The sequence below is a fragment of the Apteryx rowi genome, unplaced genomic scaffold (assembly GCF_003343035.1).
Source record: "Apteryx rowi isolate R43461 unplaced genomic scaffold, aptRow1 scaffold_121, whole genome shotgun sequence".
NCBI lineage: Eukaryota > Metazoa > Chordata > Aves > Apterygiformes > Apterygidae > Apteryx > Apteryx rowi.
The window spans coordinates 862,198-888,551 of record NW_020447431.1 but is presented as its reverse complement, the minus strand read 5'-3'; the positions used below and the strand labels follow the sequence as shown (position 1 = coordinate 888,551).

Genomic DNA, 26,354 nt, shown 5'->3' with positions numbered 1-26,354 from the left:
TTCAAGTAACCAGAGCACTATTTTTGGTTCATTCACTTTGTTTTTGTGGCCTGTGTTTATGACTCTTTCCATGAAGCTTATATCTAATTAATGATAATAATAATTTCCTGATAAGTGATTTGAATAAAAGGGGATGCTGAATTATGTGTTGTAGGGAATGAAAGTTCTGTCCTCAGGATTTACTATAGCATGAAGTGATTTCCAAGAGAGTTTTCCTTTTATACAGCTTAGGTTTTGTTTGTTTGTTCTTAATTTCAGGTTGGCAAAGGAAAAAAAAAAAGAGAGAAATAAATAAAACTGATTTAATGATCAGTCTTTGCATTCAAGAGTACACCAAATTGTCACTGAGAAGGGAAAGGATAGTGAGAAAATAAAAATAGCTAGGAAATCAGAGGTGAGGGGAAGATATGAAGACTTATGTTGTGATTGAAATGTCAAAAAATATTACAGCGCAGTAGTACTGGTTAAAGTGCTATTCTATGAATATATAGAAATAAATAGAGGTGGTAGGATTTTTTTTTTTTTTTTAAGAATTTTAATAATCAAAAGAAAACTTTGGGGAGGAAAATTGTGACTATACCCATGCCTATCTAAACTATAGATTAAACATTTGTTAGTGCAGTTTCACTTTGTACTGTGTTGTACAGTATTTCTGTTTATACTGATTCAGTAAACATGTTTGGGGAGCACTCAAATAAAGTCTTGATTTTGCAGTACCAAATGAAAAAATAAAATTTATTCACTTTTTAAATATATGTTAAAAATTTGTGTTGTTTGGTGTTTATTGAGCTTTTACATTTAAACATTTAACTCCACAAATCAAGCAATTTTTATTTTCTTTGATAAGATATTTCGATATGTTGTGCATGTCTTTTGTGTTGTCACCACTGATCATATGTTTAAAATATTCTTATGTCCATTAGTTGCCCACATCAGCTATACAGTATGAGTGAAAAAGAATAGTGTGGTTCGTTCCTCTTCTGAGTCTTGTTAATTTCTAAAGTCTGTGTTGAGAATTTTGACAATATCGAATCAAATACACACAAAAATACTCAACTTTTAATTTTTGTTAATTTATTTCAGAAGGAAAGCTAAAGCACCTCTTCCTCCATCTGAAACAAAAAACGTTGATGTTTCTCCTTTTGATGACACAGAATCAGCCATCTTCACCATGGAGCAGAAAGAGAATGTAATTGATAAAGACATTGAACTGTCAGTGGTCCTGCCAGGAGATGTGATCAAATATACTACAGTTAATGGCAGGTATGTTATACAGAATGACATTTTTGTTGAGTCTTGCTTCCTCACTCTAGCGTGCTTCAGCTTTCATTCACATTTAAACCAATTGGTAAAATACATGAGTTATGTAAGCCTGAACGTTTTTGGATAGGTGTGGAAACATGCACTTATAGATGTACCTGTCTTTTGGAAAGACCACTTCTTGACATTCAGAAGTTCTGTATGGTGCCTACCAAGATGGGAAGCCATGCCTGATGTTTTTTTCTAGTCACCCCAAATCTCTAGAAAAACACTGATATCAGTTGCTGAATCTTCTTGCACATATTTTCCTTATTAGACCTAAAGATGAGTTCCTGCTTCCCACTTGGGTTCAAAGTGATATATATTCAGCACTTGCTCAGCACTACTACCTGTAGACTACTGAGTCCTAAAAATGCTGTCATCACTTCAGACAAAAACTGTAATGCTTCAAAGAAACAGTTTCTAGCCACAGCTTTGGATAGCTTTGTTCTGAATCGATCATATTTTGCTTAAGCTGGTTTTAATTTGAAATGCATATTTCGGTCTTATAATTGATGGTATGGATTGTGCATGTGAGTCCAAAATCACCTTTAGTTTAGAAAGACTGGGAAATGGACTTGTGAGTTGAAATCTGAAATCCTGGGACTTAGTGGTATGTTAATCAGCGTAGCAGGTCTCCTATGAAGGCTTCTATGCAAGCCCTTTTATGGATCAGAGCAGTTAGGATGCCAGTTTGTTGCTTTCCTAAGCTGAAATAAAGCAACCATACTTTTATTTCACTTGTATTTGTGTATTGCCAGTGTCTCTGTTACTGAAAGCAAGCAGTCTGATTTTTTGCTCTGAGTAATGTAAATATGTAGTTATACCAATCTCACTTCTTAATGAGAGAAAGACGGTTTTGTAGCTCAGGTCTGTATCCATGCGTTGTCATTCACTAGAATTGATGAGGTCTTTGCTTAGATATCAATAGCAGCTTGTTCACCAGAGCTGCAGCGAATAAACTTTTGTGGCTGTTGTTTTTTTTCAGCCTCCATCTGATTTTCAGGATAACTGAAATCTGAGGATGTACTTTTTACTTGCAACATATTTTCTGAAATAATTTGTGACTGCTAAGATGCATTACAGTGTTCTTGCTAGCATATTTTCAGCAAAGAATGTTGCTGTCTGTAAATATGGTGCCTTGCTCTAGTTTTACAATTTCTCAGATGGTGAAACCCCATATGTATTCTGTCAGGCACTTCTCCCCATCTCCTTTTCGCTCCCTTACCCGACCCTTACGAGTGCCATGAGCCCTGTGCCTTTCTGTGCTGCTCAGCAGCAGTAAGGAATTTTGCATATACCTTCACTCAGTCGAATTACGCTGTATATAATTATTCAGTGTTCAAGAAGGGGTTCACAGGCTTATCAGGAAGCACACACATTTCCCAAGCAGTTTTATTATCCCACAGGTAAGAGTCTCTCGATTGAAGAAATAGTGTGATTGAAATAGTGTGATTGATTTCTTAAAGGGCTCTCTTACAAATAAGAACCTGTATTAGCATTGCTAGGCTCATTCAGAATGCCTCAGACCATCTTTTCTAGTTGTAGTCTGCCTTGGTGGTTGTTTTTTGTGGACCAATAGGCAACATCCCTCTCAAAATGACATGAACGGATAAGCTACTAATTAGTCTTTCTCGTTCACAATCAAAGATGAGCAGTTTTAAAGCTTCCAAGGTGAAAATATTATTTTACTTCTCATTATTTTACTAGGAACAGGAAAGCTAAAGTTTTGTAAAACCATGTGCTCAGATGTCGTACTGCACTAGAAGAAGCTGCTGTGCTGTTGGCAGGTGGAGTTGGCTGGGTTTACTCTCTGGTTTGGAACTGCGGGTAGCACTAACTGTCGAGCAAAGCAATGCAGGGTAGCAGTTTTAGGACTTYTGCGGTTTCAGATGCCTTTCAGAGAGTACTTAGCTTTGCTGAATCTGTTTTCTTAGAGCCCTTTGTGAATTTCCATTTGATCCGTTCTTGAGTACTTTTGGTCATTAGGATATTCTTAATAAACTGTTGGTTTACTCTGTATAGCTAGCTAGTGAATAACAAGCTTTGTGGTATCGCCCTACTTTTCAAAATCTATTGTACTTACATTTGTTATTAACAAATTCTGGGGGGGTTGATTTTTTTTGTTTTTGTTCTCTATCATAACAATATGCCTTTTTTGAGAAGAGCATTAATGAATACTTTTGTAAGGAAGGCCATGCAGCTATAGCCTTAAGTAATCAGAGATTTATAGGAAGCTAAACTGTGTGAAGGTTTTGGCTTGTTTTCTTCCACCTCCCATTAGGAATACTTTTTGTGGCTACTAACAGAATTTTGTCTGTTCAGTGGTGCTTGCCATGAGTTTCATGACAGTAAGACCTTGTTCCTGATGTTTGATCATGTAAAAATCTCTGCTTTTTTTAAGTAGTAGGTTTCTAGTTCTCATGATTGGAGAGGAATTTGGAAACATGATGTATTCTTCCCTTAAACACTGGATCCAGAAAGCAAGTAAAATGAAACAAATATTTGTTACGGCTATTACCACCCTAATAATTTTGGGGTACAAGGGAAGACAATTTGACTTGTAATTTTGAAGGCAGTGTGGTTGCTAACAAAGTTCCCTCTGCCCCCAAAATACAAGTCTGTTAGACTTCAAAAATCTGCGAATCACTGGGTGATAAAAGCAATGCTGGTGTGAATACAAAATACTGTGCATTGTTTCTTTCAAACAAAATCTGTCTGCAGATAATTTTTACAGTTTTCTAATGTTAATCGCTGTCACATGGAGCAAAAGTTCTGCAACAGTAGGTATTTGGAGAYTGAGTGTCTCTATGACAAATGGAAAGTTAATAGTTTGGAATAATCCTGAGATTGTAATAAGTGATTCAGGTCTTTTCAGTTGAGTTGGTGGGATTTTTCTTCAACATTTCACTCAAGATAAAAGATAAGGAGACCTGGAATAGCAGAGTAGTTGTTTTGATGGATATACTAAGCTGTTAAGAAAGAAGAACAAAAGGATATGTGACTTGCCTTGCAGAAATTTTATCTGATATCATTTTATAAATCTTGCATATTATACTGCTATTTATTGACAAACAAATTGAGGAAAATTTTTTTAATATGTATCTTCTTGTGATAAGTAAGAAATCATAAATATTGTTCAAAGAAGAAAAATTAAAGGATTTAACAACATTGGAGACAGAGTAGAGTAATTTCTTCAGTGTTTGTCATTTTGAAGGATTTTGATTAGAAGTGATTAATTGTAAAATACATTTAGGAGTTTGCTCAAATTAGTCAGATTATTGTAAGGTACTACTATATAGCTGTATCCAGTTTTATTTCTTACCAGATGGCTATAGTAAAACATTTTGTGTTCAAGTTTTGTTTCATCAAAATGATATTGTAAAAATGATACTAAAAYGGCACTTTAAATACTTGCAAATATAGAAGTATTTTCTATGCTCCCTGCTCCTGGCCCTTCACTGTTGGTTTCAAATTTAACTTGGTTACAGACCCAGCATGGTTTGATATGTTCTAGATGGAGTTCATCGTTTAACTATCAGTTATGCTGTGTAACGAGAGGCATCTGCTAGCTACTTTTTATTGTTATTTGGCCAGGTAGGAATAATCAGAGGAAACCAGATGAGRGGTGCAGGAGTGCTTAAACAAATTTACAATCAGGGATTTCCAGAAAACTGGAAAATGTAAAGAAGCTAAAGTTGTAGCAAATAAACATTTTTTTGAAATTAGATGAAGGAAGATATGCAGATATTATTCTGTGAGACCACTGATGGAGACTTTTTGGAGTTTTACTAAATGTTAATGATGGAAGCTGTTGAATTTACTGTGATCTATGCATTCCTCTACCTGCAATCTTTGAAGGCCTCAGAAAAAAATACTTTACARTTTTGGAGAATGTGATTATTAAAAAAAGGATCTAGGGTGTTTTTTGTATCTTTGTAAGAATATTTTAAAATGTTTCTGTTTAAAGTAGTTGTCAAAGGCCTCTAGGCCCTAGAGGGAGACTTAAACTCTGGCATCATCCAGTCAGGCAGGTCATTTTTGGAAGTACCTATGGAAAGCAAATTTGTACTAAATCAGTACCTGCTTTCATGCACTAATTTGCATGTACTGGTCTGTTGTTCGTGAGCAGCTATGCTTCTTGCTTATCATTCTGGCACTTCTTGTGACTCCTGCAGTGGGGTGTTTAGAGGGGCAAGCCCCCACGCTAACATTTCTATAGAACAGCTTTCTAAGGCCTTTCCTTGTGGACTCTCATCCTGGTAATCTTCTGTTTTCTTACCCTCCACCTGTAGCTGAAGGCCAGAGGGATGGCAGCCTTTAAAGCTAGTCTGTGTATAAAAATGCACCAGAAAAAGCTAATGGGTAACTTATTGGATAAGCTGATAACCAGCAAGGTCACCGAAAGTGTTGTCTGCCTTCTTCTCTGGCTCCCTCCTCTCCCCCCCTGCCTTGGCCCCAAAGAAACATGGGAATGCAATGAGCTGCCTTCACAGCTCCCTTTATTTTCTTACTGGGGTGAGAGGTATGCAAATCCTCCATTGTGGTTTAGAAGTACAAGAAAAAGAGCAGTTCCTTCTTCTAATCAGAGCAGGTTGTGATAATGTGTGAGAGAAGAATTGAAGTAAGTGCTCTGATATAGCTATGTGTAAAGGGAGCAACAGTTATTTTTTTGCAGCGCTCAATGCATTACTCATGGTATTCCTCAGGCCAGTAGCTATCGCCTCAGTGAAAGCGTGGGAGTTTTTTCCATTTTCGTATCTATACCTCTTCAGACCATTCGGTAGCTGCCTTTTGATACTTTCTGGAGCATCCTTCCTGTAGATTTTTGCCTTTATTGTTCCTCCTGCTGCCTTCTCCTGAGAGTATTCTCTTCTGCTATTCAAGCAGGTGGAAACATTCCTCTGGAAAATACCTAATAGTCCGTCTGCCACAACTAGAACTGCCAGTTTTCAGAATGTTTCCACCTTCTGGAAGTGCAGCACGTGTTAGAGAGATTCCAGCCCAGATTCTAAAAAATAGAAGAAGGTTTGCTCAAGGAATCAGCAACCTGTCTTTAAGAACAAGTGAAAAGGGAATTTTACTTCAGGGTTAGTTCAAACAAACAAAAAACCCCAAACAGTATTCACAGCAATTTCTAAACATTTAGTCGTTATTAACTTTTACACAACCATATCATAAAAGTCTGTTTTAACTTCCTACATAATAAATATATTCATAGTCTTTATGATATTATCTAGAATTCTGTTTAGCCTGATAGCTCTTTGTGGAAGCTATCTATCTCCCCATTTTGGTATGCTACCAGAATAGTAGCATCTGTGAAGAGATTACATCTAGAATTTAAGATTTCTGATAAAGCCATTCTGTCCAAACCCAGTATTAATTTCCTTTTAGACATGTTAGTGTTCTTCTCAACATAGCATTTGATTGCTTCACAAACTTTTAATTTATTTTCATAATATCCTTGTGAGACTGAGTAGGTGATAGCTTTTCCTATTTTTAGCTGTAACTGAGAGATGCAGAGGACGTTACAATGCAATGTTTCTTACCCAACTCTAAAAAATTATTGAGAAATGATGAGTCCAATGATTTGATAGTATGATAACCTTGTTCATAATTCTGTTGCACTAAAATGCAAAGTTCATGTATTTTCCTTCCCTTCAGTCTATTTAACGTTTCTGTGGTGCTCCTACTGTTTATAGTACAGCTTTAATTTCATTCCATTACCAATAGGGAATGTTCAGCTGATCTTGAAATCTTGTTTCTCCTTGAGCACTGAGGAAAAAAAAGGGTTGCCTTCTTTTTTGTGAAAAGCACGTCTATCCCATCACACTGAGCTTCTCAAGGAATCACATTCAACTACTATATTGTGATTTAGCTGCTGCTTTTAATCTCTTAAACGTGGCTTTCATTTTGGGATCCCTAATGCAAGACCACCTTAAACAGTAACTTCCTTGAGCTTCTTTTCTCTTTCCTCCAAAAGGCTCATGCTTAGAATTTCTGCAAATGGAGTCCCTTATAACCTCATGATGATACCAAAATTTCAAGCTTTGGAAGGAAACTGTTCTTAATGAATAGCAGAGCATTTATGATAATAACCGCTACAGTTCCCATTAAATGTTAAGTTAGGCGGTGTGACCGCAAGGCGGGCAAGAGAGGGTTGGATGCCGGCAGAGAGACACACTCAAGGTTCATAAGGGGTTAAACGGGATAGATTTAATAAAGGACTTACACTACAGACTGCACGGGGAGCCCTGGGAACTGCGAGGAGGGGTCGCYGATGGGAGGCTGCTGGAGGCGCGAGTCGGACACACGGGTCAGACGCCCAGGCGGGACTCAACTCGTTGTTCGTAAGGGCCCCTTAAATGTACTAGAACCATTTCCTTATCTCAGCTGTGCCGACCTTGAGTAGCTACTGCCTGGGAAGCAGCTAGACATTGTTGACAGAACGGAATATGCATGCCTGGCCCTGATGGGAATTTGGTCAGGGTGTAGTTTCACATGCTGGGCCTGCTACCATGTACTCTGCAAGTCACTGACTCCTTGCCAGATCTTCCGCAGGTGTTCTCACTACAGGTGGCTAATCCAAATTTCCCTGCTGGCTTCAGGAAAAGCATCACTTCATGCAAGCAAAAATTTCCCACGTTGCTCGAGCACTAAGCATACTTCGGTGCAAGCTGGATTCATTTTCTTTGTAGTGATTTTTGATGTTGAAGATATTTAAAATTTGTGCCTGACAGTAATTATTCAGTCATGGAAGGGAAAGAATGACTTGGGTAAACATTTAACAACAAATTTTGTTTTATAGCCTGCTTAATTATCTTCTGTTGTGACCATTTTGTTTGTCTTTTACAGGAAACCCATGATGGACTTGCTGATCTTTCTCTGTGCGCAGTATCGTTTAAATCCATCAAGTTATACTATAGAGTTAATGTCAGCAGAAAATAGCCAGATTAAATTCAAACCCAACACACCAATTGGAATGCTTGAAGTGGAAAAGGTGATTATAAAGCCAAAACAAATGGATAAGAAGAAACCTGCTCCGGTGATACCAGAGGTGAGAACTAAAATTATAGCCTATTGAGTAATTAGAAACAGTATCATAGTCAACAAGGTGAGCTGGTAGCTCGGTGTCTTGTTTCAATTTATGCCTGTTGTATCTCTTCCTCTCACCATGCACCACTGTGAAAAGGTGGGCTCCATCTTCTTGGTAACCTCCTCTTAGGTAAAATATATCCCAATTCATTGCATCCAACATCTTTGCTGCTGCAAGAAAGAAATGTTAAAATGTTATTTAAGATCCCATGCCTTAGTATCCTTTTTGCAAATTTTGAAGATGAATTGAATACAGCAAATCTTCCACTAACTGAAAATCAAGAACCTGTAGCGTCTCTCGTGCTGTGATATATGTGTCCTTCTGATTGTATGTTCATTTTTCTTTAATGCGTATTGTACTTTTTGGATGTTACTCTGCTTTTCTTTGTATACCCTCCTTAAGAAGACAGGAGCTTTTAGAATTACTAAAGCAACTCCCTCCGGGAGTTGTATAAATCTTTCCTCCCTTGTTTGTCATTCTGCCATATAGAAGAATAACATTTTTTTTATTTATCTAAAGCACTAGCATATAATCATGGGAGCTCTTATGCTGCCATTTTACCTTCCTTCTACACACATGSACATGGCTTATTGGCTGACTGATACTGCTACCTAATTTAACGTAGTAGGGTATCCTGTGGCATTGGATCCTGGCATATACCCTTCTGGAAAGAGAAGTGACAGTTTTTAAAGAAGCGGACAGTTTGAGCATTTTTCTTGAGCAGAAGGGAGTCACAAACAAATTCTTAGTTTCCCTTCTAATGATACTAATACATTGGTTACTAAAACATTGATGAAGTTGACTCTAAGGGGAATTCCTGTGATTACTGTAAATCTGTTATAAAAACGCCAGTTGTTTCAGAATACATGTGCTGGGGGTTTACTGGAGTTCTTTTCTCTTTAGCAAACAGTAAGAGTAGTCATAAACTACAAGAAGACACAGAAGACAGTAGTAAGAGTTAGTCCGCACGCACCCCTTCAGGAACTCATACCGGTTATCTGTAGTAAATGTGAGTTTGATCCTTCGCACACTATACTGTTGAAGAATTACCGGTCTCAAGAACCCCTGGATGTGACAAAATCTCTTAATGATCTTGGGCTGAGAGAATTATATGCCATGGATATCAGTCGAGGTAAGACAACTTTTGTAAATTTTTTATAGCAAGATGATTACTTAGAAAGTATACATTATGAAAATACTGAATTTTTACTTCAGAAGAAATTAGTTTCTAGAAATTTGAGAAATGTGTTTCACTAATCTTCCACAAAATTGAAAATGGGACAAGTTTATGTGTACTTATGGTTGAAAAGTGTGATATAAAAGTTTTCTTTTTTACCAAAGTGTTAGACACCAGCAAAGGTGGCTAATACATAGCATCATTTAAAAACAACCCCTTCCTTCTCCCTTCCCCCTGCCCCAAACAACACTGTATTTCGCTTAGCTCATAGAGAAGACATGGGAACATGATGAGAAGAAAAGAACAGAAACATCAGAGAAATTATTTCGTTTTATGTTTTAAAATTCCAGAATGTTAGAACATTCTGATAGTGCTTATTGATGCAGTACCTAGGTGCTTTTTATGAGTGTTGTTTGACAATTTCATAAATGGATTGTGAAGGAATAATAATTCTCACTTTGGTGGTGGTCTAGCAGGGGCACTGAGACTAGCTTGGCTGTATTTGCACAGACCTTCCTATTCCCAACTTTAGCTTTAGCTGTAAGCCTACCTTTTTAAAGATAGGCTTATTGTACTCTGATTTAAAATCCTATTAAAGTGCGTTTTGTTCTGTTTGAGGCATTTCTCACAGAAATTTTACTTCAATATAGAATGTTTTAATATTGACTCGCTTCTTTTCAGGATCACTGTTCTACGTTTTTGTTGTTTTCCTTTCTTGCTTTAAAACTGTTCCCCTTCCCTCCTTCCTGAATACAGTAACTTTGTAATTAGGTATCTACAGTTTCGAAAGAATTCTCTCAATTACTTTCTAAAGACCAGTTATCTCAAACAGTATGAAATGTCAGATTTGGAAAAAAAGCGTCCTTTCTGCCATGGTGAAAACAAAAACAAAGTTTCTTTCTTTCCATCACTGGAAAAAAAAAAATACTTGCTTGAATATGTTGTTTGGACTAAATATGCCAATAGTGCATTGTCTGGTTAGTTGTCTGGCCACCACTTCATCCTGCAGACTGGCAGAACTGTCTTCTGCCCAACCTGAAGCCTGCATCATTTGAATCAAACAGCCAGAAATCCTTAAGAGACAATATAAGGGATTATACAGTTTGTATGAAGCAGTGTCCCACTAGGAAATTTAGTAGATAACTTCACTTCTCTCAATTTGAAGTAGTTCTGCATTTCCATTTCGCAGAAAACTTTAAAACTTTGAATTTTCAGCTTTCTTTTTGAAAATAAATGGTGAGATGCACCTTTTTCATAGAATTTAAATTCAAATCTTTATTCAGATTATATTTTAATTATAGAGTCCTCTGTGTTCCAAATTTGGACTGCCTGACAATCCAAAACTTGTACAGCAAACTATTTTTACATGCTGTTTTTCCTCTTTCCTTCAAAAAATATAAATGAAGCCTCTCTCCACATTTAAGAGATTCCAACTTGTGTTACACATCTTCAGTCAGAATCCCCCAAATACCTGTTAGGTTAAGTAGTTCAGGGGCCGTCAGATGTTCCACTGTTTTCTTGCGTGTGCTCGCTCTCGCGTGCACTCTGTGTGTGTGTGTGTGTGTGTGTGTGTAGTTCTCATTTTATGAACTCAAGTTCTTAAGTGGCATACAGCATTAGGTAGAGTTTAAAGATAAGCATCCTTTTATTTGAGGAAGGTACCCAGTTATTTTTCCTAATGTTGAAGATTCAGCTTGGGGTTCTGTGTTTGTGTAACTTACAGCTGCATCCTTGATTCACACTGAAATTCTCTTCTTGTCTTTCTGTAGCCACATCACCAGCTGATTTAAATTTACCATCTTTACAAGGTACGCTTCAGTGAAATAGGTTGTGAAACTGTGCCACTTATGTGGCATTACCATCCAATCCCATTATAACATCACTTACCTGTATATTAAACAATATCTCTGTCCTGTCAAAGATGCATAAGAAAAAACTTTATACATATCTGGTATATCCACTTCTGTACTAAGTATTTCTGTATCTTTTTATGTAAGTCAATTTATTAAGTTTACAGTTAGGCTTATACTAATGCTTGTATTAAGAGTCCCGCAGTGGTCTTGCTGATGTCTCCTGTCGGTTGTTGCATTTGCATTCATTTCTTTAACAAATTCAAATCCAGTAAAAATTGGAGAAGGACAACCTTTAAATTTACAAATCCTCTGCATGAATAGGACTATGTAAGGAGGATAAATTCTGCAAGATACCAGTATAGATTTGATTATCTTTACCATGACTGCCATGCAGTTACATGAAGGTCAGCACGTGTCAGGGTTTCAGTGATGTTTCTCCATAGTCATACCATTGGCAGGCTTGTACCTGACCTGTCCCACTTCACCCTTTGCCATGAGTTTAAACTGTTAGGGATTATGAACTGGAGAGGCTGATGCTCCTTTTCCCTTCTCTAGACTTTGTGATATGAACCATAATTTATGACAAGTGGGGTGGGTTAGGTCGAGAGCTGAGGGTATTAAGCATAACTGAAACTCATCTGCTCTGAGTTCTGAGAAAGAGGGGAAGAACACTGATGTCAGGAAACCTGGTCATTGTGTAGCTTTTGGAAAAGCTATTAATATAGATGATTTATGGAGTGCTTGGTATATCCTTCCAGAAGGCTGATGACAGACAGTGAAATAGTAAGAATGCAGGAGAAGTAATCTATGCAATAAATAACATCTAGAACTATGTTTTCCATTTTAGACTCCTACCAAATGTCTGAAAACTTAGATGTTTTGAAGGAGAAAGAAAACAGAGGATTTTTCAGCTTTTTTCAACGAAGTAAGAAGAAACGAGAACAAGTAAGATATAACTTTGTGTGAGCAAAACTTCTATAAACATATTCTTAGACCAATCAACACTGCTGATTGTTTTACAGAAAGTATAAAGGATTTGGATTTTTTTTCCCTCCCTTCCAAGGCTGCCAGTGCCCCAGCAACTCCACTGATGAGCAAGCCAAGGCCAACTTTTATCACAAGATGTAACACTGTTAGCAAGCAGTATGATTCAAGCACTTTGCCATCTGAAATGCCAAAGAAACGCAGAGCTCCTTTACCACCTATGCCAACTTCTCAGAGCGCCCCCCAGGAACTTGCCCATGCCCAGGTCAAAACGGCATCTGAAATTGTGAAATCTAACAGTCTTGATGGGAATGAAGAGGTTAGTTACGTTTGCTTCATATATCTCTAAACTTCTTGATTTAAGGGAATATGTTATATATCTGCTGAGGGGAATAAAATGCAGTGTTTACTTCTAAAAAATTTAGTCTGACAATAGCTATAGATATTGGCGGATGCATTTTTTTAATCTTCATGTCCTGTATTCAGAGTAGCTGCTGTACTTTTACATAAGGAGCTGTTTTTTCCTTTTAAATTGCTCTTGCGAGCACCTTTTTGTTCTTTTGGATGAATAGTTTACATATTTAAATGTGAGAATGTAGYCTTACTTTAGCGTGTCTACTAATTATATGTTTTGGTATTTCCTGTCCTTTTTAATGTTTTAATTATAAAAGATTAACAATATTTAGTTCTTTAGTATTACTAGAAAAAGGTAGAAATCTTAGGAAATAGTCTTAACTTGTTGGAAGCACAAGAATGTTAAACTAAGGTTTTATTTTAATCAAACAATTGTATAGTGACATATTTAATTGAAGCTATGAGATGTGGGCTACATATCAGTTACCTATATATCCAATGCAATGTAGAAATTTTGCCAGCAAAATTTGGGAGAAATTGATGCATCAGGTAATATTTTGATAAAGCCCATATGGTCAATTGTGAATTCCAATTAAAGTTCAAGGCTAAAGCTCACATTATAAATCAAAACACTTTACTTTGTACTTAATACTTTGCTTTGAATCCAGAATCTAAAGGTGGTCTTTAATAAATGAGGCTATTGGCATGCTAGAAAGATGAAAAGTAGAACAAAATGAAATACAAATCTGCGAGAGAAATTTTGTTAGACCCAGAGACAAGAAAATTCAAACTGTGACTTGCTTTATCTTTATACAATGATTTACTCTTTCATTAATGCAGAGAACCACAAGAGAGCACTGTTTAACAGAAGTTCTGAATTTGTGTATTGTGTCCTGCTGAAAAGCTTTATCATTAAAGACAAAGGATTTTTTCCTTTATTTTAATAAAAGGAACGTTGAAAAAAACATCATAATCTTTTTTTACCTCATCATGTTTGCCTTTTAATTGAATTTCAATTTTTAAAAAATAATTTATAATGTCAACATGCTTTAAATGATTAATATCCCATTATGTCTAACAGTAATGTATGACTGCTGGGCTAGGCTCTGTCACTCAACAAAATTGCTTAGATTTATTATTTTGTACTGTCATTTCTTATTCATCTAAAGTGATTAGACTGAAGTTGACTAACTCATGAAGAAAGGACAGAAGTCCAGATTAAGTTATCTTTTTTTTGTGTGTGTGTTTTCTAGTTTGTACTACATTGTCCAGCTCCCTCAGAACTTAGAAGCCTTTGGCATGTGTGGTTTTTTTGTTTTGTTTTGTTTTAAGAAGAGTCCTGTTTCATTCTGGTTTAATTGCACAGTGATTTATAGGATACTGCAGAGCTTGGCATTTAAACATGGGTGAATATTTGCTCTTCAGATTTTATTAATTTATGTAAAATAATTTGTCTCTTTAGTATCTGTTTTCCAACAAATATCATCTGATGAATGAATTTAGACTGGAATAGTACAAATGGCTCAACTTGGTCAGGGAACTGGTAGAGGGGATCCTGCTGGAGTTTCCACTGGAGAGCTAAGGAGCTCAGGAGTGCTGGGAGATTTTCAGAGACAGCGTTCTTGAAGCATAAAAGCAGCCCATCCCCTGAAGTGGGAGAAGGGGCAGGCATAAAAGKAAACCAGCCTGGTTAAATGCTGAGCTGCTGAGAAAGCTCAAGGGCAAAAAAGAAGTATATGAGAAACGGAAAAGAGGACAGTGTAATTCCCCAAAAGAAATACAGAAACACTTCTCAGACATGCAGAGATGCTGCTAGGAAGGAAAAAGCAAGGCTGGAGCTCAAACTGGTAAGAGATATCAAGAATAGTAAGAAAGGCTTCTATAGGTTAGTAGCAAGCAGAAGTACGGGGAAGATACAGATTTGCTGGTGAATGGGACTGGCAAGTTAGTTACAAGTGACACAAAATCTGAGGTGCCTTCTCAGTTTCTCAGTACCTTCTTCGTCTCAGTCTTCATGGATAAAGTTAGCCCCTGACTCTCTATGCTAAGAAGCAACGATGAAGCAAATAGCAAAGCTCCAATAGCAGCGGAGGGCTGAGTTAGGGACCATGTGTACAAATTGGACATAAGCAAGTCTGTGGGACCTGAGGGGATACATCCGAGTGTGCTGAGCAAGTTGGCTGACATCACTGTAGAGCCACTGTCTATCATCTTTGAAAGATCATGGAGATTAGGGGAAGTCCCGGATGACTGCAGAAGGGCAAATATTATGCCCATCTACCAAATAAAAGGGCAAAAAGAAAGATCGGGGAAACTACAGAACAGTCGGCCTTACTTCAGTCCCTGGGAAAATTATGGACCAGGTCCTCAGGGAAGCTATTTCCAGGCAAATGAAGGACAAGGAGGTGTCTGAGAAAAGCCAATGTGAATTTAGGTAGAGTAAGTCATGCTTGACCAACCTGATTGCATTCTATGATGAAACAACTTGCGCAGTCATCTGCCTTGATTTTAGCGAGGTGTTTGACAGAGTCTTCCACAACATTTTTTYTGACAAGCTAATAAGATATGGACTCGATAGATGTACCACGAGATAGGAAGAAAACTGGCTAAACTGCCAAGCTCAGATGGTGGTAGCTAATGGCTTCAGTCAGACTGGCTGTTGAGTGGAGTTCCTGAGGAGCTGGTAATAGGTTTGATACTATTCAATATCTTTATAAACAGCATAGCTTATGGAATTGAATGCACCTTCAGCAAGTTTGCAGATGACACCAAACTGGGAGGAGAAGTAGGTATGCCAGAAGAGTAACCATTCAGAGAGACCCTGACAGGCTAGAATTGCGTGAGGTTTAACAAAGGTAAATGTAAAGATCTGCAGCTGGGATGGAGTAATCCCAAGTAGCAGTGCAGGATGGGTCTGACTGACTGGGGTGCAACTCTGCTGAGAAGTGCTTGGGGGATCCTGGTGGGCAGCAAGCTGAATGTGAGCCAGCAGCATGCCCTGGCAGCAGAAAGCGAATAGTGTCCTAGGCTGCGTCAGCAAGAGCAGATCAATTTGATCCACCTTGATTTCACTGTACTCAATACATTTTTAGGCCTCCTTTGGATTACTGTGTCCGGTTTTGGTCACTGCAGTTGAAGGACATTGAAAAACTGGCAGGGTTCTGGTGGAGGGCCGCTATGATGTTTACAAGGTTGGAGGACTTGACGTATGAAGAAAGGTTGAAGGAATCGGCTTTTTTTTGGCCTACTGACCAGAAGGCTCAAATGGGATCTAATCAGTCTTCTAATAGCTAAAAGTATTATAGGGAAGGTGGTGGTACTCTCTTCACAAGGATGCATGGTGACAGGACAAGGGCCAACAGGCACTAGTTGTTTCAGGGGAAATTCCATTTAGATATAAGAAGAAAAACCATCACTGTGAGAACAGCAGAACATTGGAATAGGTTGCCCAGAGAAGTGTGGAAGYGTCCTCGCTGGAAATACTTAAGATGTGCCTTGACAGGCTCCTGGAATAACCCAGTCTAAGGCCTTACTTTCAACAGAAGGTTGGACCAAATTATCTCCAGAGATCCCATCCAACCTAGACTTTTTTATTTCACATGGGTGAACCAAACTCTTGGTGTTCAAAACTATGTGCATAATTAGGAGAACACAAAAAATATAACAAGACTTCATCATCAACAGATAGTTGTTTTTGTTGTGAGATTGAGCACTACTTTGAGTAATGCTGGCAAGGGGAAGACTGGAAGCTTGTTTCTTGCAGCTTCCACTCTAAAATAAACAAAAAGGTACCTCTAACTAGTGAGAGTTCTGGTTTCACTTAACTCTAAAATAAAGAACAGTTCCTTTAAAAACATAAGGTGTTAGGTGAGAGACAATGTAAAATAATTTTATTCAAATAAAAATAGCATGTAGAGGATTTTCAACTTTATATTGGGGYGCTATTTAATATAGACTGTAAGAATCAGTCTTTATCCTAAGAACTAAAATCCTAAGTGCAGAATTTGAAATGAGACATACAAGCATCTAAGAATAAAGTCAGTTGTGATGATTGCATAGCATTTCTGATGGCTGCACAGCATTTCTTCATCTGTATCGTATGCATCAGTGTTTCATCAACTCTAAGTGACCAAATTATGCTCTTCTATTCTGAGTCAGTTCTCAGTAATACAGCAAGTCCCATGATCATTCTACACTATAATTATTTCACTGCAGTTGAGACAAGAATTTGGCCTCTTATATTCCCCACTGYTGAAAATGTGCCTCCTGTTTCTACGATTTAAAGTCTGATTTAGATTACTCACTGGGCTGATCAGTGTGTTTGCTAGGCTGTTTAGCATGTCTGGTAGTTTCATTCTTATTGTCAGGTCCCATCATGTTAACTTACAAAACTAGGATATAATTATTTTATTAAGAGTTACTTTTTATCTGCTTCTGTTTTACTGAAGACATTTCCTTGCAAATCATACTGCTTTTAAGAACGCTGAAGTTCAGAAGCTGCTTGCCCTTCAGTTTATTGGCAAACTGGCTGCATGCTGAATTTCTTTTATGGACCAGGGTGACCTTCTGCGTGTGCCTTATTACGGACAAATCTTTTTCGTAGCATCCACAAGGAAGACAAAGTGAAATGTCAGTTTTGCCTAGATAAACTGTTTTCCTGGTTTAGATAGCAACAGGCATTTGGCCATGCCAAAGTAGTAACAACAGACAACAGTGAAATGAGCCAACTTTAAGGGAACAGTGTTCTGTGTTGCTTTTCTTTACATTCACAGTGTATTGTAGTTCCAGTTTCTCACAGTATAAAAAGGGTTTTAATGTTTACCTCCTACAGCTTCCCCTCTTCTTTTCCCTTGAAAAAGAAACATTTTTTTCTGTATCTGAACAATTACATTCTGGTATGAAGGCTGAATTTTTTTTCCCCTGAATTTCAGAGCAATTATAGAATTAGTTTTTGAAGATGATATGTTATTTTTAGGTAAGAAATTAGTGTGAGGGATGAAAGGTTATCTCTTACAAGTTATTATGTAGCATGATTTGTCCATCCTTTATAAGACAGGATGACTAGTACTTCTTAAATATTTAATTTAAGCACAGCAAATTTCTGTGTTACATTAGGCTGGAAACAAGCATGTTAGTCTAATACTGAAATCCCTCACTGCTTGTGTCAGTTCTAATTTTGAGTGAGATGGCTCTTGCCAGAAGTATGTTTAGACCTAGCAAGTTTAAATACACTTGCAAATAAAGAGGGCTCTCAAGGGTTTATGGAAAGTGCCGTTGTATAATGTAGTGTGTGTATCTTCAGTTTTCATAAAAGTGGATGCAGTTTTCTAGTAATAACATTTCTTTAAATGAAAAGCCTTTGATTATGCCCCAAATGCAGTTGCTAGTTTTCTTCCTAATGCTTTATTTATAAAAACTAGACTGTGATATCTTTATTTCTTTTTAATGAATGTCTGTTTCCTTGCACTGTTTTCAGTTACTGTGAAGGAGCATACATAAACTATGCTTGGGTAGGAACAATTAAATGGAGATTTTTAGCCAAAACATTTACTGTTCAAAATGATGGATAGGACTTCTCAACTGTAGAAATATAGTTCACTTTTATTTACTCAAGCCTATCTCTTAAAGAAATTGAAATCTCCAGTCTGTTCCTCAGAAAAGAAAGGGAAGGAGCAGATGAGAAATGGGGGAGGGGTAGGAAGCAACTGGGCCATTAAGTGGTTCTGAAAAGATTTATTAGCCACAGTCATGGAATAGCTTCATTAAGATTTCTGGGAGGGATGAATTCCATACTTCAGAGGTTACACCAGAAGCTCAGTTGCCTGAAATGTGATGGTTAGGCCTTTAAAGGAGAAGTTGAGCAATGTCGCAGCAGGCCCTGTGATGAATCTCAGGGAGATCTTGAATAGAACCAGGGTCATTTGTGAGAAAACAATGCTCAGGACTATTTGTTTTCTCTTGCTGAAGCTTTCATGAAGATACTCTGATATGTTTCTGATATGATTCAAAATTGGCTTGTGGACATAGCATGTATCCACTTTTCATATATACCAAATGCATAGCCTTGCCCCCTTTTTTTGTATTTACTTCTGTACCATGGTTTATGTACAGAAATCATTGAAGATTATACTAGTATCAGGTGTTTGGACAGAAGACTACCTGTTGAGGTTCTCCAAATGTATTCTGTATGTCCTTTCTTTCCGATAGGTCAAAGCTATATTGCTTTCTTCCTAGTAGTTTAGGTAAGAAGCTTAAGTCATGTAATAAAAATTTAGTTCATTAAGCACTGTATTTTTTTTCCTGTTATTCCTTGGGTATACATTTGTCTGCATGCTTCTTTCCCTGTATGGTGTAAAGGGAAGAAAAAAAATACTAGCAGTATGGTTAGCAATATGCTTTGTTATCCTGTTCCCCTGTGTAGCTTTTGTTAAGCCAGGATATCTGTGGAGGAAAAGAGGTACTCTTGATATGAAAATGTGTATATAATGACACTTGGTGTGAGGCATGCTTTCCAKCACAGTGAAATGCTCTACTATGCTCCTTCCCAAACACTCATGGTTTTCTCTTCCGTTCCAGCTGCAAAATTACAGTGTCTTAATTACCTTTCTCTGCTTTTTGAGATGAGAAGGGGGTCAGGCACCATGTCTGCCATTGCTCAGAGAGGCTGGAAGTTGGGAAGCGCTGGCCTCTGTTGGTGTCTGCTTGGAATGGTGTGGGATTCGGTGCCAAATTTGTCTGTACATGTTTGAGGCTAAAAAGCCTCATAATCCACTCTTGTTTGTTCCAGGATGAGGAAGGTGTGCAGTGTTAAAAATGGAGCTCCTGTATACATTAGGGAAGTTTGGACAAGTGTTCACTGGTGTTTCTGCACAAGCACAGTTAATTACTTCAGCGATTCTAACATGAACTTTAATTTAAGTGCAACTGATAAAGCACTGGTATCATTGGCAGTTGGTGTGACACATGAACACCCAGAGGTATATTCCAAAACTTTGTCAGATACGTGTTAATAATATTATTTTTTTCCATCTGTTTAAAGTACTATTTTCATATTACAACCTTTGTTAAGATTTGAAAGCTCTTAATATTCATATGCTGAATAATTCCTGAGAAAATCTGTTCAACACTTGAACCTTAACTGGAACATTTAGTACTTGCTTGAAATCTCTTTTTGCAAATCGTTTGTTTCTTTGGATGCAAAGGGCAGTAGAAAGGCTTATTAAAATCTTGTAGTAGCATTTGTGCTCTTATGCTGAGAACATTATTTCCCCCCCACACATACTTTTTTTCTGTGCATGAAGGGAACTCTGGTGTCATCTGTTTAGCCGAGCGAGTATGTGCAGAACTCTGTGCCAGGCAAGTCAGCTTGGGGAATCTGTGCAAAGCAGATGAGGGTGCAGACCTCTGAACGGCGCAGCAGTGTCTCTGTGAAGAGTGGAGGGGCTACAGCCTGTACAGCAGCTACCCAAAAGGAGAGAAATACAACTGCCCAATATCAAGAAGGAAAATGATTTAACAGTCAAAAAAATGCCTGATTTGGGGAAATAATATCATCTTTGACACCCCTTCCCCTGCAAACTCGGATGCTGAATATTGTTAAATTTTTTTTTTTTTTGTAGAACTTCTTAGGAACTGTGAATGAGAAACTATAAAAAAGTGTAAAGTGATTTTCTTGTGTGAAGTTTTAATCTAGAATCTGACTTGTTAAGAACTATTAGAACTTGCAAGTATTTTTAATTAGGAGTGGAGTGCTAGGTTTATATCGTCTACTTTTCTTGAAAGAATATTTCACCTAGACTTAGTCTTTCGTCCTGTTATTCAGAGCCTTGCTTTGCTTTAAAGGGTTTGAGTTGCTTGCTTTGGCATTAAAGTCATTGGTAGAGGAATTCTGTGAACATGTTTGGACAGTGCTGCTCCTTACAGTGCAGGAAAGTACCGAAGGGATCTGTCAGCCCTGACTGACGCCCAGGTGGGATATAACAAAGCAGATGACTGACTATCCCCAGGGTAGCTCAGAGGGTAGTTTTCACTGCTGCAGTTCATTCATTCAGATACTCTGTTGAGACGTAACAGGAGCTGTCAGACTGCTTCACAGACAACTTGTGCCAATATCTTTTTCTCTTGTAATTTTCTTTATAATTTTGATTATGTAGAACCAAATACTCTAGCCTTTTTTTAAAATGTCCCCTTACTGTAAGATGTATATTTGTTGTTGAGTGGTAGCTTGATAAATAAAAAGTGTCTCTTCCATGGATATTGCCAAGGTCAGGAAATCTGTCCTCAGGGCGGTTTTTGAAAGAAAGAAAGATTTTTAAGTGTATTTATGCCATCTTTGCTCCTCCATATTCCGCTTTGTGAAGCGGGCTTGTTAATTAAAGCATGAAGAGAAGTTCTTTGAGGATGTTCCCCACATGCAGTTGCTGTGTGGGTTCTTCTTGCAAGAAACGAATGTCACTCCTGGATTTTATTATACTGTTGAGTAGACAAGTGATAGGGATCAAAATTACTACAGAAATAGGCAGCTGTGACCAGTGCTGAAACATATTTCTCTATTGCTGGATCCTGAAAGTAATCATTTAATAGATGTGAAAATAAGAGGTTTCTTCAGCATGAGGCAAACTGCTGTAAGAATGGCAGGCAAATTTACAGCCACTGTCTTTTTGAGACACAGAACATATTCTTTAAATTCAAACAATTTAAAATGCAATTGGACTGCTGTATCATATGAACTAAGAAGTCCTTATCAGAGGTCCTATAAGGAAGACTATGTCCCTTTTTTAATGCTTTTGATTATCTGTGCATTACGAAAAAAACATTTCTCTCTTTTGATACAATAATGAGGTCATTATTACAGTTTTAAGATCAGAAACTTTAGTAAATTATAAGACAGTTGTACTTTCCAAAAGAAGTTTTGAAAGATGGCATTAGAAAAATTGCTATAAAAGGCCTAGTATTTCAGGTAGAGAAATAAATTCCTAATAATTACATGTACAGCCTGGTTAGGACTGCTTTTGGGGGAATGGAAAAGGAAGTGTGTGTCATGTCATATCAGTCAGGTGCAGCTGGAGCTTCTTTCCACAGCGATTTTAGCTAGTTTTTGGACTAGCTGGTATTTGGGTTTTTTGAAATGGCCTTAAGGCACAAAAGAATTCAAATTCTCTTTTTATACTATATAGTGACAATTAATTCTCTTTTCCTGCTGTATCCTGTACTTCTGTGAATATAGTCTATTACTCTAAAAAATCTTTTTTGAGAAAACTTAGAATTTAAGATCAGTAACATAGTAATTTTGGTAATAGGCATAGATTTTCATTTTCCCAAATGTATATTACAAATACTTTTGGAGAGTAATTACTGGAGTTATTTTGCTGTTTTTCTTTGATTGCTAATAATCTTCTCCCTCCCCATCTGCCTTCTTAGGCCCCTCCAGGACTAGGAGTAGTAAGAAAGGGCTCTCTGCCGCTCAGTGACACAGCTTCTGTGAACTCCTCTTTACGAAGGATGAAGCGCAAAGCACCCTCACCACCCTCGAAAATGCCAGAAGATCAAAGTGAAAGCATTAATGAGACTGGTAATCTTTTTATACTGCTTAATTACAAGGCAAACGAAAAGTATGGTAATTTGGCTAAACATTAAAGAAATACCACCTTATGAGATAAAAACTTAAAAAATATGAGTGCCAAACATCTTCATATTGTAAGGAGCAATAATATTATTTTATTAGATTGGCTGATGTAGTGTGAAGGCAAGCTTTAGGGCACACTGAGCAGAAAACTTCAAATTAATTATAGTTAGATTACCTATAGCAATTGTGTCTGTATTAATCAAATGGACAAGTTGGGGGTGGACAGAGGAGAAGATTAGCTTCTCTGGAACAGGGAGGAATTAATAGAAAATGGATTGAGAAGAAGAATTTTAGGGAAAGAGGTTTGTATTGTTGTTTTATAATTCTTCTGTTTGTTCTAAAAATTCAATTTTCTTAGGTTCAAAAGTACCTAAGAGTTGAGATTAAAAATATTTGGGAATTGTGACAATTGATTGCTTAAGAGAAGGTGCATTTCTTGAAGAACTCACCAGTCTTTAAGATCACAATTTAACATTTTGTCTAGAGCTTTTGTTGGTGCAAAAATTGAGAGGCAATACTTTTAATAAAAAGGTTTATTTGACTTGTTGCAGTAACAGCGTCAACAGAATTAACCCCTGCTAAGGGTACTGTGGAAGAAAAAGCCACTGAAATACAGTCTGAAACAGGTTAGTTTTTTCCAAATGCATTGGTCAAATCTATTTTACAGTAAGCTATTATAATTCATAGCAATAAATTTCTATACTACACATGTGTCTTAAGTACAGGATTATTACAAGGCCTCAGATCTATTAATTTTCCCATTCAAGTACAGAATATGGCTCTTTAAAATAAAGATATTTTACCATTACCATATTCAGGAAGATGTACATATATTTTGTATTGGTTTCTCTGCTTTACATTTTAGGAAACTAAACATTATTCCTGTTTTCCCTCTTCCCCCACAAACTAGTCATGAACAGGCTAGAATTCTACTTCAGTGATTTTTGTATACCCCCTAACAAGCCATTCAAAAGCTGAAGTCCAGGCTTGTTTTCAGAACCCCCCCTTGTCAGCCCCTGACCTGCATTTCCATCTTGAACAGCCTTTGAAAACATGAGTTGTAAATATAAACTGTACCCATAAATAGTTGTACTTTTGTTGGGTGCTAAAGAAATAAATTGTGATATATAAAAGTATAGCTGTTTAAAATAAAATACAGTTACTTAGCTGCTGAATAACTTTTTTTTTTTTTTTTTTTTTTTTTTTTTTTTTTTTTTTTTTTTTTTTTAAGTTCTATATGGCTGTTTGTAAGCATCTTACGGTACGGTTCAGATACAAGAATCAAGTCAAAGCTTCTAAGAGCCTTCTAAAATTTGCAAATGCTTTTAGAATAATCAGTGTCAGCGCAGTCTGGAAAAACCACTCCTCTAAGTATTTTGGCAAGGATGAAGTATATAAACACTAAGCATGTGGAGTGCCACAAGCAGTATGTGAGGCTAAGCACTCAAGTTTCTCACTAGTTGACAGGAACTCTTGAGTAGTTTTCCAGCTAGTTTCTTGGGGGTGCCAGTCAAACTGGTTGGAGTGGTAAAACACAAAACACAACAAGAGTAGCAAGAGTCATCTGCCATCTTAGGTCTCTGGTAAAGGGGGGAAAAAAAAGATCAGTAATCACTGCATTTGGGTGCAGTTTGTGTTTAGGGCTGTTTATATAAATTGTCAGAGAAGATCTTTGATAGAAATTTTAGCAGGAAAAGTCTCTGGAAGAATAAAAATATCTAACTTAATAAATACAAAGTACAAATACTATGTAGTTGAGGTTGAAAATGTAAGGAAGTATGGTTGCAGACCTGTTACATATATGTATGTTCCTTTAACTTATGTTGGAACCAGTAATATACACAATGAAAATATATTTAGAACCTTGTAAAACATATGCTAGACTGTGCAGACAAATAACCACAGATGCAGTATCTAACATATTAACATGGACTCAGTTTCATTGGAGGTTTGAATTACCTTGCTAGAGAGTAGTGGCTGATGTTCAAATGTGCATTCTCTTCCTCTGTCTCCTGTTTGGGTTCAGAGCCTCTGGCAAGAGATGCGGTAAACAGGCGAGGGCCATGTTCAAAATCTGTGTACAAAAATCTGAGTTAGTCTTGAAGGCACACTTAAAGTATCCTATGAGAGAGATTGTAAAGAAATTGTAAGCTGTAGTTAAAAACATGAATGTCATGTAGTGATAATGGAGACTCAGTTTACCAAACTCTTTGAATTCCCTTTGGAAATAACTGATCTGTTTTGAAAATCTTGGCTATTCCTTTGTTGTCATTCTAATGTTTATATTCTTTAATCTGCAAATCATGGCAACTAACAAACCTTATTCCTGAAGTACTACTTTGATATTATCAAAGCCACAGTTCCAGCATGTGCCTATCATAGCTTTGAGTTTGCCAGCCATGACCAAAATTCTCTCCAGCAACGGAGTGATGAAACTATCTTTACTTGTAACGCTAACATCTTGATGCACCTGAAATATGATCTAAATATTGGTTGTAGTATATTTCTTTATAATGTTTTGGCTTGATAGTTAAAAGTAAACACATAACCTTTTCTTTTCCTAGTTGTTGTAGCAGATGAAGGAGGGTAGTCACTTCTAATACTGTTCTAAGTGAATCATTCTTAAGAATGTTTATTAGTATTTAATTTTCTGCATTAAAAATGTTTTTATCTACAGGTGATGGGTCTAAGATGAGCAAATTTATCATGCTGTGATTTAATATCAAGCTTTTTTTGTTTTCTTGAACTTTGTTTTCATGTTAAGATTGTAGATCTGTGTTACAATTTCTGCATTTCCCATTGCTGTAGTGTGTGAATGCTATCACTGTTGTGTCCGAGTGCTGCACAGATAAACAGCCATGAACTTCATAGAATGGCTTGTTTGTTCTTTACATAGGTTTAGGAAGCTCTGCTTGAGGTACTTGATTTTTGTAGTTAAATATTTTAATTTAAGCTGTAATGGAAAGAAATGGAATCATCTTTACTGAAATTAGAACAGCCTGTGTTGAGCCCTGGGATTTACTTTCTCAGTCAGTGGCAGTATTTATTCTCTAGTCCTGCTTGTGATGTCTTCATGCCATATCCTTTGCTGAAGATTCATTGCAATGCATTTTTCTAAATGTAAAGACAAAGTCACAGCACAGCTTCATTGCCATTTTTTTTTCTCATGGGCTGCTACTGCTCTCTGGTGGCTGTTCTGTGGCCTTTTTATAAAAGGTCTTTTTAGGAAAGCCCATCGTGCTGTGAGACACACTATTCACCTGCAGCAAAATCAGTTGTACTACTCTTGTCCTATCCCTATTCTGAAAATTATGCATCAAATTTGGGCATTTTTTTAAATATATAACATGGAATAGTTTGCACTCTCTTTAATTGCTAAATTGGACATAATTTTATCTTTACATAAACTCAGTATTTCCTTCTATTTGGTTTAATACTGCTTTGAGTATCACTCTTGTGGAAGTCTTGTGAATTTTTGTTCCGTTGTGACTGGCATTCACAAAGTAGTTCTTCTAGGCATTGCTACTTTATTAAATAAGTAAATAATATCAAGTTGCAAAATATAGTATTTTCTTCTGCCCTATAATGAACCATTACAGATGTTCAAGAAATTTTATTTAGTATCTGAGTAGTGCATTGCTAATAGACGCATCCACATTTAGTAGAATTATGCTATATAATTTGCGATAGGCAACGCTTCTGTTGTAAAATGGCGTTTTCAACTGTTTTTCCATGCTGTAAGACAGACTGTGACAGAAGTGGTTTGAAGGCATACATTTACTAGAATAAACTCTTAAAAGAGAACTAATTTGAACATTTTGGATCGTAAACAACATTTTTTTCTCAATTATGATTTGTGTTCCCCTTCCCTAAGCTGAATTAATGCTTAGTCTTTTTTCTGTGGGAGAGGGTGAAATGGTTAAAAAAAAAAAAAAAAAACCTACAGATTTTTAAATAGTTTTCTGT

At 36.9% G+C, this 26,354-nt stretch overlaps 1 protein-coding gene across 1 annotated transcript in view; it reads left to right on the top strand.

The window, feature by feature from the left end:
- Window positions 1–26,354, top strand: part of COBLL1 (cordon-bleu WH2 repeat protein like 1) — a 41,071-nt gene that overhangs the window by 648 nt on the left and 14,069 nt on the right. Inside the window, exons 2-9 of the mRNA XM_026091315.1 lie at window positions 1,084–1,263; window positions 8,155–8,356; window positions 9,299–9,527; window positions 11,342–11,380; window positions 12,273–12,370; window positions 12,489–12,728; window positions 22,184–22,334; window positions 22,940–23,014. Of these exons, the coding sequence (XP_025947100.1) occupies window positions 1,172–1,263; window positions 8,155–8,356; window positions 9,299–9,527; window positions 11,342–11,380; window positions 12,273–12,370; window positions 12,489–12,728; window positions 22,184–22,334; window positions 22,940–23,014 (1,126 nt within the window). The 5' untranslated portion in view covers window positions 1,084–1,171. The remainder of the gene's footprint in view (window positions 1–1,083; window positions 1,264–8,154; window positions 8,357–9,298; window positions 9,528–11,341; window positions 11,381–12,272; window positions 12,371–12,488; window positions 12,729–22,183; window positions 22,335–22,939; window positions 23,015–26,354) is intronic.